Genomic DNA, 10,357 nt, shown 5'->3' with positions numbered 1-10,357 from the left:
ACGAGCCTCTTTTCTTCGTCGTTCCCGTCTAACCGGTTGCCCATGTCAAAACAAGCCAGATCCAAGGTTAAGGGTCTGTGCGAGATGCTTGATGCTGGAAAAGGGTGCATCCAAGAGATCTTTTGGATGTTTCTACCGAGTTTTGTTCGCAGGGACCTGAACTGCCGATCTCACATTCCAGACATCAGATAGATCATCTGGCAGCCATGATGATAATTGAGCCCAGCAGTGTCCCGATGTTCCGATTAGATTTTTCAAGTGTTTCAACTACCAGATCTTGATGTTAGCTGCGGTATTGAAGCTTTATGGCATCATGACTGATGTCTCGCTTTTGTCCGCCACTTTATACGACCACGCTTTCATGACGGCGCACGACACTTTACTTCAGGCAATTCCAACACACATACAGTATCACCACTAAAAGTATAGTGGTTCTCCTGTTCCATCCAATTGGGGGACGATCGAACCAATACCCACGCACGTCCTGGAGCACTTGACTTCCCGAAGCGAACCCACCCCCAAACCGGGACCGACAAACGGAAAAGCGCACTTGTCGGTTCGACATGATGCCTTGAGCTTCCTACGCTAGGTACTGTATCAAGTCCCTCTTTTGTTTCTTTTAAACCCCGACCCTGTCTTTTGCTCTTGTCTGTATTTTTGTTCTTTCACATTTTCTCTGTCGCTTCTCATCATCTCCTACATCACCATCTTACCTGTCCCCCAATCATCTTATACCACTCTCATCATGACTTCTTCCAACGGTGTTACCAACGGCCAGAATGGCCACGCTGCTACGCCCGCCTCACTTCCTACCGGAATCTACGCCCCCGTCATGACCTTCTTCGACCCCGAGACCGAGGAGCTCGACATTCCCGTCATTAAGAAGCATGCTGTGCGATTGGCTGAGGCTGGCCTGGCTGGTCTTGTTGCTATGGGCTCCAACGGCGAGGCTGTTCACTGCACCCGCGAAGAGAAGATTGCCGTCACCAAGGCTACACGAGAGGCCTTGGACGAGGCTGGTTTCCAATCCGTTCCTGTCTTCCTTGGAGCTACAGAGGGAAGCGTTAAGGGTACCGTTGAGCTATGCCAGATGGCTGCCGAGGTTGGCGCTGCTGCCACTCTCGTTCTCCCCCCCTCTTACTACAAGGCTCAGATGAGCGAAGATGCCGTTTACAACTACTTTATCGACCTCGCCAACGCGAGCCCCATTCCCATCATCCTCTACAACTACCCTGGTGCTGTCGCTGGTCTGGATATGGACAGCGATCTGCTCATCAAGCTCGGACAGCACCCCAACATTGTCGGCACAAAGTTCACCTGCGGAAGCACTGGTAAACTCACTCGCGTCGCTCTCGCTACCGATGCCAAGACACCCTTCCAGGAGGGCTCTGGCTACCTCGCCTTTGGCGGTATTGCCGATTTCACTGTCCAAACTCTTATCAGCGGTGGCAGTGGTATCATTGCTGGCGGTGCCAACGTCATGCCTAAGACTTGTGTAAAGGTCTGGGACCTGTACGTCAAGGGCAAGAAGGACGAGGCTCAAGCTCTCCAGAAGAAGCTCTCCAAGGGTGACTGGGTGCTGACCAAGGCTGCCATCGCTGGTACCAAGTCCGCTATCCAAAGCTATTACGGCTACGGTGGACACCCTCGACGACCTCTTCCCCGCCTGACACCCGAGCAAGCCAAGGGTATCGAGGAGGGTATCAAGGAGATCATGGAGATTGAGATGTCACTATGATTGATTCATGTTGAAGTTTGAATCGTCATCTGGTTGTCCAATTGGCCAAAAAGCCACTTATATGGATATATGAGTTTGCATAGCGTTGCATTTAATAACAAAAGAGAACACAATTGGCTCGGCAGTTGGATATGCATATGATATTATCTACTGCCAGGACTTGGTCATGACTAAAAGATTATGAGCATATAAATGAATAAAAAAAGATTATATATACTATGTCCCTCTTTATGAAACTGGTCTAGGCCTAAAATGGTACAGTTATGAGGAGCAGTTAGCAGGTCTCTAGCAGTCAGTGTGTCGTCTCATCATGAGCACATGTGTAATGGGTCATGTTAAACCTAATCATGATGGTGTTGCCTGAATCTCATGAGAAGGGTATTACATGTATGATGGATGTCTTCGGCTGGAACTCCGTCCTCGGCTCGAGGTGCTAAGATAGTCTTAGACTAATGGGACCTAGACGGACGACGTCATTGGTCACTCACCGATACCTCCTTGCGTCCTATCCCTTCTTCGACATTAGCGGAAGGTGGTTGGGGACGGAAGCCAATAGCGTCCGTCATTGAAACGGCAACTTATTATTCGAGACTGGCGAGACCAGACCTTTACACGGCATACATCAATCTCACATAATACTTACCGACATACAAAAGATTCAAATCCGTTGCCTTCTTTTCTCAATTCCCTCGTCATTGTTCCATTGATAGGAGTGAATATGAGAGAGGGTGCGAGCGGCAGTGCGGCTTCTGCCGTTGCCGAGAACGGCGTCGCTGCGCTGAATGACGAGCGAACGCCCTTGCTCAAGTCGAATGGCCAAAACCAAAATCAAGATGCTGAACCAGCAAGTGAGACTCGAGGGGATGGTCCCAATCAAGGACTTCCAGCAGGGCAGGAGGAGGAGACGACTGTTATTGCTGATGAGGTACCGACCACAAAGCTGGTTCTTATCTTCGGCACTGCCTGGATAGGCGTCTTCCTGGGTGCTGTCGATTCCACCATCATCGCAACTCTTTCGGGACCAATTTCGAGCGAGTTTCAATCTTTGAGTCTGCTGTCATGGCTCGCGACAGCTTATCTCATTTCTAATGCTGCATGCCAGCCTATCTCAGGACGATTGACGGATATCTTCGGCCGAGGACCAGGTCTTGTTTTCAGCAACATCTTCTTCGCAGCTGGTAATCTCATTTGTGGTCTAGCCCACAGCCAGACTACTATGATTATCGGGCGCGTTGTTGCGGGTATTGGAGGCGGTGGTTTGATGAGTATCTCGACATTCTTGGGCTCAGATTTGGTTCCTCTACGCAAGAGAGGTATCGTCCAAGGCCTTGGTAATATCTGCTACGGATCCGGAGCAATGCTCGGTGGTGTCTTTGGCGGTTTAATCAACGACCATACTTCTCAAGGCTGGAGACTTGCATTCTTGATTCAGGTACCACCGGTACTCGTCTCTGCTGTGGCCGTTCATTTCTTGGTCAGAATCCCTCCCAAGCAGTCGGATAAGTCGTTCCTTGCCCGCATAGACTTTATGGGAGCCTTCCTGACGTGTTCATTCCTGGTCTTGCTGCTGTTGGGACTTAACTCAGGTGGTAATCTTGTCCCATGGACGCACCCCCTTCCGCTGACCACGATTCCTCTGGCTATCATCACATTTGGGCTATTCTTATTCTGGGAGAGCAAGGCCCGCCAACCAATCATTCCCGTAAAGCTTCTTCTCGATCGAACTGTCCTGAATGCCTGTCTTTGTAACTTGGCTTGTACCATGGCAGTCATGGGGGCCCTTTTCTATGTCCCTCTTTACCTGCAAGTTCTTGGTAGCAGCGCCACGCAGTCGGGTGTCCAGATCCTACCATCCCCAATCGGCATTTCGATCGGATCTCTCTTTTCTGGCTTCATCATGAAAAAGACTGGAAGGTACACCAGACTCGGAGTGGCAGGCTTGCTCGTCCTTATTTCAGGCGTGGTGGTTCTCACTGTCCAGAACCAGTATAGTCCCAAGTGGCTGATGGCTGTTTCTTTCTTCTTAATCGGTTCCGGCTATGGTGCGACACTCACGACGACGCTACTGGCATGTATTGCTGCTGTGGACCACTCGCAACAAGCTGTTATAACTTCCGCAACCTGTAAGTTCCCTATTCATTTATTGACTTTCATTATCGCTAATAAAGTCTAGACCTGGCACGTAGTCTCGGTAGTACTGTTGGGGTTACCATTGGCTCAGCCGTGTACCAAAATATCCTCAAAGCGCGACTTTGGGATAGATTCGGCGACCAGCCTGGCGCTGCAGATGAAATTCGCCGTATTCGAGATGATCTCGACGAGATCAAGCATCTCCCCGAGGGATGGTATGATGGTGTTGTCACCTCCTTCGTGGAAGCTTTCAGGGGTGTTTGGCTGACGCTGCTGGCGTTTTCCATCCTGGGTCTGATCTGTGTATCACTCATGAAGCAGCACACTCTGCACTCGACTATTGAAAGACGTTGATTTTAAAGGATTGTCTGATGGTACCTATGAGAAGTTGGGTGTTAGAGACATGAGAAGTCGCAAGTCCCGAGTACATACCACTTTGCGAAGTACTAGTTCAAGTAGGTGCGATTTGAAAAGAGCTGCAAGGGACACAGTTGATAGACACCGGGGGAAGGTAGGTGAGTGAAACTGGGTGTGATCTATGGTACAGTCTGCAATATGGTCACCACCCACCAGTTAGTTACCTGTGGATATTGTCGCCCATCTAGAGTAAGAGAGGAAATAATTTAGAGACTTTATGCCAGTTATATTGATATTTAGGCCATTTAATTTGAACACACTGAAGCCTAGAAGACAGCGTCTCTGTCACTCCGTAGCACTGATTGGAAAGTAGCAGGAGAAGAGCTGGTGCTGGGAGCCCCTTCCCTTAGGTAGGTGGCATCAACAATGCTAACCTACTACCTTCGCGACCTCTCGATGGTCCAACAATCTCAACCTTGCATCCTCGTCCCAACTCATAAAACGACTTTTTTGGTAACCCATCATTACCTTCTCTCATATCAGGACGAGACTTAACTATGGCTGATACACACCAAGGCCCGTCGGCCTCGAACAACTCTAAACGACCTTCTGCCGCCGACCGTCTCAAACTTATAGCGCAACCACTTACATCGAAGTATTTGGTACTTACACCAATAGAAAAGAACCATACAGACAAAGACTATATTCGATTGTCCATGGTGTTCCCGGTCGGGTTTACCTGTGAGGAATCGAGCCAGTTGTCTGCCCGTCTCGCTTCCCAGGCGAGAGAACTATTCGAGCGGACTTTGCGCCATTGGCCGTTCCTCAACGGCGACTTTGGGACGAAAGTGATCGGAGGAAAGATAAGATTGGTCCTGTGGTACACACAGCCGGTCACACAGGGCGATGTCCGCGACCGATTCACAGAAGATATGTGCTGGCTTTGGCCGAAGAAAGTCGCCCCCGAATGCCAAGATATCTCGACATTACCTTTGAAGCTGTTTGAGTTTGGAGAGATTACTGGCAAACACACAGAGCCCGAAGAGATCGCCGGTTACTTTGACAATCCTAATTATCCCGTGATGGTCAGAGTGAAACTTCTCAAGGAGGGCGTCTTTGTGATACGTTTCGCGTTCAGCGAACGCATCTTTGATATGCAATTCGTTCAAAACTTCTTGCGTCAATTTCTCGATTTTACGCTGCCAGAGACTTCCTTCAAGAACATCCAGCCACTTGGTATTTCTTCCTACTAATAGACTGGAGTATAGTGCTAACTCATCTCAGATGTTCGAAGAACTATGCCCAAGATCGAGGTACATGACTGGCATATAAACAAGTGGAAGTTCAGTTGTTTCGATTAGAAAAGGGACGGACTGATCCATATCCCAACAGAAAAGTCTCGCCTAGGATACATGATTTACCGCTTGAAAGAACAATACGTACGAAATGCCTTCGGTTGGGCTGTCGGCATGACTTTGCACGATGGAGCAATACCCATTAGCTTCAGCGATTGTATCTTCGCGTTTTTGTGGTATCGAATCACCCAGGCCAGGTGGGAAACGGGGGGTATTGAGCACGACGACATGACACGTGCCTTTATCAAATTCCCGGGGCATCACTCGATTCGCGCAAAAGCCTATTACGGCAACAGTACTTACACGGCGGCCTTTTCCCTCCGGGTTGACAAGTTGATCGATTGTATACTCGACGAAGAAGATACCGGAGAAAGGAAAACAGCCAAACAACAATTAGAACTCAAACAAAAGCGTGATGCGAGAGAAAGTATTCGCTTGGCAGACGCAATCAGAAGAATATCTATAGCTAGTCATGTCGACGGAGATGTTCTGCAGAAGTTCTACGGAGTGAAGCAAAGCCTCAGTCCCGAAGAAGATGAGGAAGCGAGTTCCCGTGCTCTTCGAACCCAGCACGATGTCGTTTTTGAGAATTGGATCGACTGCGGCTACGCTCGTGGTAGTTATATTCGGGCCTTTTTCGGGGGAAATGATGTTTACCCCTACTTTATGCCTTGTGTAGACCATATGGAGGAAGGAAAGGTGATCTTGCTACCGCCCTGGGGGAAAGGAAGGAAGATTAGCAACGACATGTCACAATAGGATGGCTGGGATGTCTACGTGTGCCTCGAAAAAGAAGACTTGAATGAACTTGAACGGGTCCTGCGGGAGAAAGGGGCTATCAGGTAACTTGGAGCTGCTGAGATCAGCTTTAGAATAGCATTGGCAGAAGAACTTATAATCACTTTCTTTGAGGGTATGAGCAGCACATTACAATCATAAAACTTGACACTAAGAGCGTAAGAAACAGAATAACTTGGTGATCTGTATGAGTTTAGACTAGAATTTGATCACCACTACTTTATTTTGGCAGCGCAAGCCTCGGAAGATAATCTTTTGCTATGCAGTAATTACCTAATGTTGATCGAACGTAGCATAAATAAACTTCCTACTTTCGTCTTTTACTCTAACAAAAGGCTTGTGTAACTTGAGTAGCCTTTTTCTTTCAAGCCAAGTCACATTCGGTTGTCATTCCTCCCAGGCAAGCTTTGTGACATTTCAGAAAGCAAGATATCAGCCGAGAAGCCATGTGATTGGACGAGGAATAAACTGACAGCTTGGCTTATGTTTGGTTATGCTAATATTCATCATTGAAGACGATGGACTCGAGATTCACATTCCTGGTGTTGATCACTGAAGACAGGGTCTGAGACGTATTGTCTGTACAGTACAGCTCTCTTGAAGCTATCTAAACAAACTCCAGGACGAAGGTCCAAGCTCCCTCTGCGGACATTTTAGACCGGAGATAAAGACCACCGCGGGAAACCTCATCGCGGCGGCCGCCAGGGCTATATCGGTTGTCTGGCTAGCAGATGGGCGAGATCCACCATATCGACGTTGCGGATGAGAGGTTGATGTATCGTGAGATGGCTTTCAAAGTTAAAGACGGTGAAATAAGTACTCTACCAAGAAATAGTGTACGAGTGTTGAAGTTATTGTGTCAACTCCATGATATGGCTTGCCAGGCTCGGCCTAGATCTGAGACATCTTCAATCCAGGCAACGCCACCGGTATGCTTCCGCCGAGACCAAAGCCTCGTTTTCGCTTATTGGTAAAGTATATCCATGCCTCTCCTCCAGCTTGAGAGGATACAGTATTGAAGTAAAAAGTTAATGAGTGCACCAAACCAGAATTGGAAAGTGATTCGCGGAGTACGTAAAGGAATTGACTGAAGCACAAAGCACAGACGACGGTCTCGTAACGTCTGCTATTTCCTCAAGTGTCTGTCTAGTGTTAGCTGTAGGTCAGAGTGGCGAGAAGATACAGCATCATCCGTTGAGTCTAGACAAAGTGAGTGTTGGTCCCTGATATGCTGATCTTGTAAATCCTTTGATTCATTGAAGATCCTCACATCATATGTCGTTTATAGAGAAATGGTGATGTAACTCGCTTCATTGGACGGATCCGTACAAACATACTTACTCTGCATCAGGAGCGGGAAGCCTTCCGTTGCCACAGAAGATTTATGGGTATCCAATGGTGAAGAACCGTTAAGACTCTTTCAATGCTTTCAGGTTAGTTCAGTCCGGAGCAAAAGTAAAAGTGAGCAAGGAGCTATGGCCAAGGAACAGGTGCCTTGTTGTTAGGGGAGCAGAAAGAGTATTCTCTTCTACTTGGGTGGCAGAAATAATTAGTCCAAGAGACGGTCTCGGTTCGCATGAAGTGACTGGATTATTTTATCTCCTACTCATTTGGTGGCCACCCTTTCTGACACCCTCTTGGCGGGTGCCCTGTTACTACTGACGACTTATTTAGCTTCCGCATTGGCATCTTGACAGGCGCCACAATCGCTTTACATACGGATATAGACAGTTCTTGGCCTGGTGGCTTCGCTAAAGAATGCCTCTGTCCCATCTGAGACTCGATCTACCACCCGTTACGATACGAACGCTAAAGGGAGTTTAGACTGGTGATCATCCGTAGAGGCACCTGTTAGTCTCTTCTCCACCCAACAGTCAAAAGCGGTCTTATACAAAAGTGCGTGATGTGAATCAAGACGTCTGATACGTCAGGATCCTACAAGGTTCTGCTTTGTAACATTTTGAAGTTTTGAACAGAGTTTTAGGGGTTTTTCTTGTTAGCTAAGATAGGCCCTAGATCTGGTCGATCGTGACGAACGTTGATATGCAGTACAGCGAAGCGGCCGACCCTCAGATGTGATGGGTCACTCAACATGACGATTGGAAACCCGGATATGGCTGAGATCCGAGATAGAGTTGAGCTGGGTATGCAAGGCACCATCTGCAAGGAACCTTGAGGCGTTGATTCGTCTGGACCCTTGGATAGATCTGCATATCATATAGATACCCTTGGTAGATCTACTGTCTCACTTGGACCCTTCATTTTCTAAGAATATTCCTTTTGTCTCTAATATTATCATCACTCTCCTTAAAATGAAGTTCATAGCCTCTACCCTTCTATTCAGCGCCTTGTGCTCTGCACAGCGATATACTTATACCACCCGCACAATGACAGAATGCTTCAGCACCACGCAAGAAAGCTTCGGTCCTGCGACACCTACACAAGGCACAGACAACTATTACACTGTCGAGATGCCTGAGTGTCAAGATTGTGGATGCACGGATTGTGCTTACACAAATACTTATACAACAACACTCGATGTCTTTGTTCCTACTGGCATCGCCCAGTTTCCTTACTCTGTTAAGGAGGTTTATCGGGGCATGTCGGCTATGCCAGCTGATGCTACACCGACTGCTGTTCCTTATGGATTCACCTCTGGTGTTGAGACGTGTGACGACTGTGGTGATGAGCCTGTTACTGCAACAATGACTTATCCCCGCGGCGGTTCGCCATATCGAGAAACTGTTCCCACAGGGACACCCGCTGCATCAAGCTTCGAGCGTCCTTCAACATTGAGGACCGAAGTTTCTGATTCATCACCCACTGATGAGCCTACGATTGCTCTTCTAGAGAATACTATTCTCGAGCACAAGGTCATCGAGTACAAGGGTCAAGGTCAAATACCTGGCTCTTCCAACTTTGCCAACCTTGGCCTCCGAGGCGACTCTGAGGATGACTTGAATGGCTCTGGTGGTTTATCCAGAAATATCAAGAGTTACGCCAAGATGAGAGATACCGCACCTTCGAAGGATGCGGATGGTGCGGCTATGGGAAGACGACCACCTGCTGGTGTTGCGGTGGTTGTACTTTTGCCCATAGCTTTACTACTGTAACAACAACCAAAAAAGAGAGAAGAATGAGAGGGATTCACAGGAATGCATTCAGCGATGGCGTTGCATTGATTGATCGCATTGGGACACATTTCTTTTGTGTATTACGATTATTACGGCCGAGTGTCATGGAAGGACATAATACTGGTTGGAAGAGATACCACTACAGCGATTGGAACGCCCGCTTTGGGCCAGGGATAAAAGCATAGTAGGCAGAAAAACTAGGTAGTCATCAACAAAGAAGCCAAATACTCAACACTTGGATCAAATCGGTTTGTGACCCCTTGGTGTGGTGCTGGGGGATGTTGATGCTGTACTTGATCAGTCAGATCCCCCGGCGCTGGTAAAGTTGGGTAGAGAATGTGATGATTTTCTTTCTTAGATTAAGTTAAGATGAAACTACCCATATGAAAGCTATTCCCAGATAGATCTTACACATGACGGTTTAGTAATGGGCAATGTGTTGAGGACCATTATGGTTGACTGCAACGGGGTGGGCTTGAACTCTTACCAATCACCAAAGCAGCGATGCAGTAAGAGACTTCGCTCATTTCAGAAGCTCTGTAAGCACCTTTGAGCTCAAATAGCTATTCGTAGTCTTATCAGAAAGTTTAATAATTCACTTTAAGCTATCGTACCAAGACCAGTAGGATACTAGGAATCCAGGCACCTGGTTTAGCCGATGTCTCAATCGACGGAATGATGCTAGATGCTTGAAACTACTAATCAGTATTTCTCTATAGATGACCCAAATACGATCTCGGGTTCACCAAGATAGCTTTCTCTTTTGCATTAGTGTCACATAGCCATTGCTTCCCTTCATACACCAAGCTTCCTTCACCGAGATGAGGCTGAATCCCACACATATC

The 10,357-nt window shown here is 47.7% G+C and overlaps 4 protein-coding genes across 4 annotated transcripts; all 4 read left to right on the top strand.

Moving 5' to 3' along the window:
• The first annotated feature begins 655 nt into the window (after positions 1-655).
• On the top strand, positions 656-2,104 carry B0J16DRAFT_55695 (uncharacterized protein). Its single transcript, XM_046134063.1, has one exon. It carries the CDS (start codon positions 746-748, stop codon positions 1,736-1,738), a length of 993 nt encoding a protein of 330 aa, XP_045986114.1. The 5' UTR covers positions 656-745; the 3' UTR covers positions 1,739-2,104.
• Positions 2,105-2,333: 229 nt separating this feature from the next.
• B0J16DRAFT_281758 (major facilitator superfamily domain-containing protein) lies at positions 2,334-4,555 on the top strand. The gene is made up of 2 exons (XM_046123952.1): positions 2,334-3,861; positions 3,912-4,555. The coding sequence occupies exons 1-2, from the start codon at positions 2,457-2,459 to the stop codon at positions 4,220-4,222; spliced, it is 1,716 nt and encodes a 571-aa protein (XP_045986113.1). The 5' UTR covers positions 2,334-2,456; the 3' UTR covers positions 4,223-4,555.
• A 34-nt stretch (positions 4,556-4,589) lies between these two features.
• B0J16DRAFT_394251 (uncharacterized protein) lies at positions 4,590-6,516 on the top strand. Its single transcript, XM_046132121.1, has 3 exons — positions 4,590-5,461; positions 5,510-5,538; positions 5,587-6,516. Exons 1-3 carry the CDS (start codon positions 4,783-4,785, stop codon positions 6,337-6,339), a joined length of 1,461 nt encoding a protein of 486 aa, XP_045986112.1. The 5' UTR covers positions 4,590-4,782; the 3' UTR covers positions 6,340-6,516.
• A 2,249-nt stretch (positions 6,517-8,765) lies between these two features.
• On the top strand, positions 8,766-9,491 carry B0J16DRAFT_380090 (uncharacterized protein; the record flags this gene model as incomplete). Its single annotated transcript, XM_046131044.1, has 1 exon — positions 8,766-9,491. One exon carries the CDS (start codon positions 8,766-8,768, stop codon positions 9,489-9,491), a length of 726 nt encoding a protein of 241 aa, XP_045986111.1.
• Between the last annotated feature and the right edge of the window lie 866 nt (positions 9,492-10,357).

Source organism: Fusarium flagelliforme (genome assembly GCF_020744385.1).
Source record: "Fusarium flagelliforme strain FIESC 12 MPI-CAGE-AA-0113 chromosome Unknown B0J16scaffold_2, whole genome shotgun sequence".
NCBI lineage: Eukaryota > Fungi > Ascomycota > Sordariomycetes > Hypocreales > Nectriaceae > Fusarium > Fusarium flagelliforme.
Note: the sequence above shows the minus strand (reverse complement) of the source record. Positions and strands in the feature narration are given on the sequence as shown.

Bases quoted from the DNA above. Each gene is read 5' to 3' on its own strand.
- B0J16DRAFT_55695 (XM_046134063.1), top strand. From the start codon at position 746: ATGACTTCTTCCAACGGTGTTACCAACGGCCAGAATGGCCACGCTGCT.
- B0J16DRAFT_281758 (XM_046123952.1), top strand. From the start codon at position 2,457: ATGAGAGAGGGTGCGAGCGGCAGTGCGGCTTCTGCCGTTGCCGAGAAC. The intron at 3,862-3,911 runs GTAAGTTCCCTA...AATAAAGTCTAG, and splicing joins TGTTATAACTTCCGCAACCT to ACCTGGCACGTAGTCTCGGT.
- B0J16DRAFT_394251 (XM_046132121.1), top strand. From the start codon at position 4,783: ATGGCTGATACACACCAAGGCCCGTCGGCCTCGAACAACTCTAAACGA. The intron at 5,462-5,509 runs GTATTTCTTCCT...AACTCATCTCAG, and splicing joins CAAGAACATCCAGCCACTTG to ATGTTCGAAGAACTATGCCC. The intron at 5,539-5,586 runs GTACATGACTGG...TGTTTCGATTAG, and splicing joins GAACTATGCCCAAGATCGAG to AAAAGGGACGGACTGATCCA.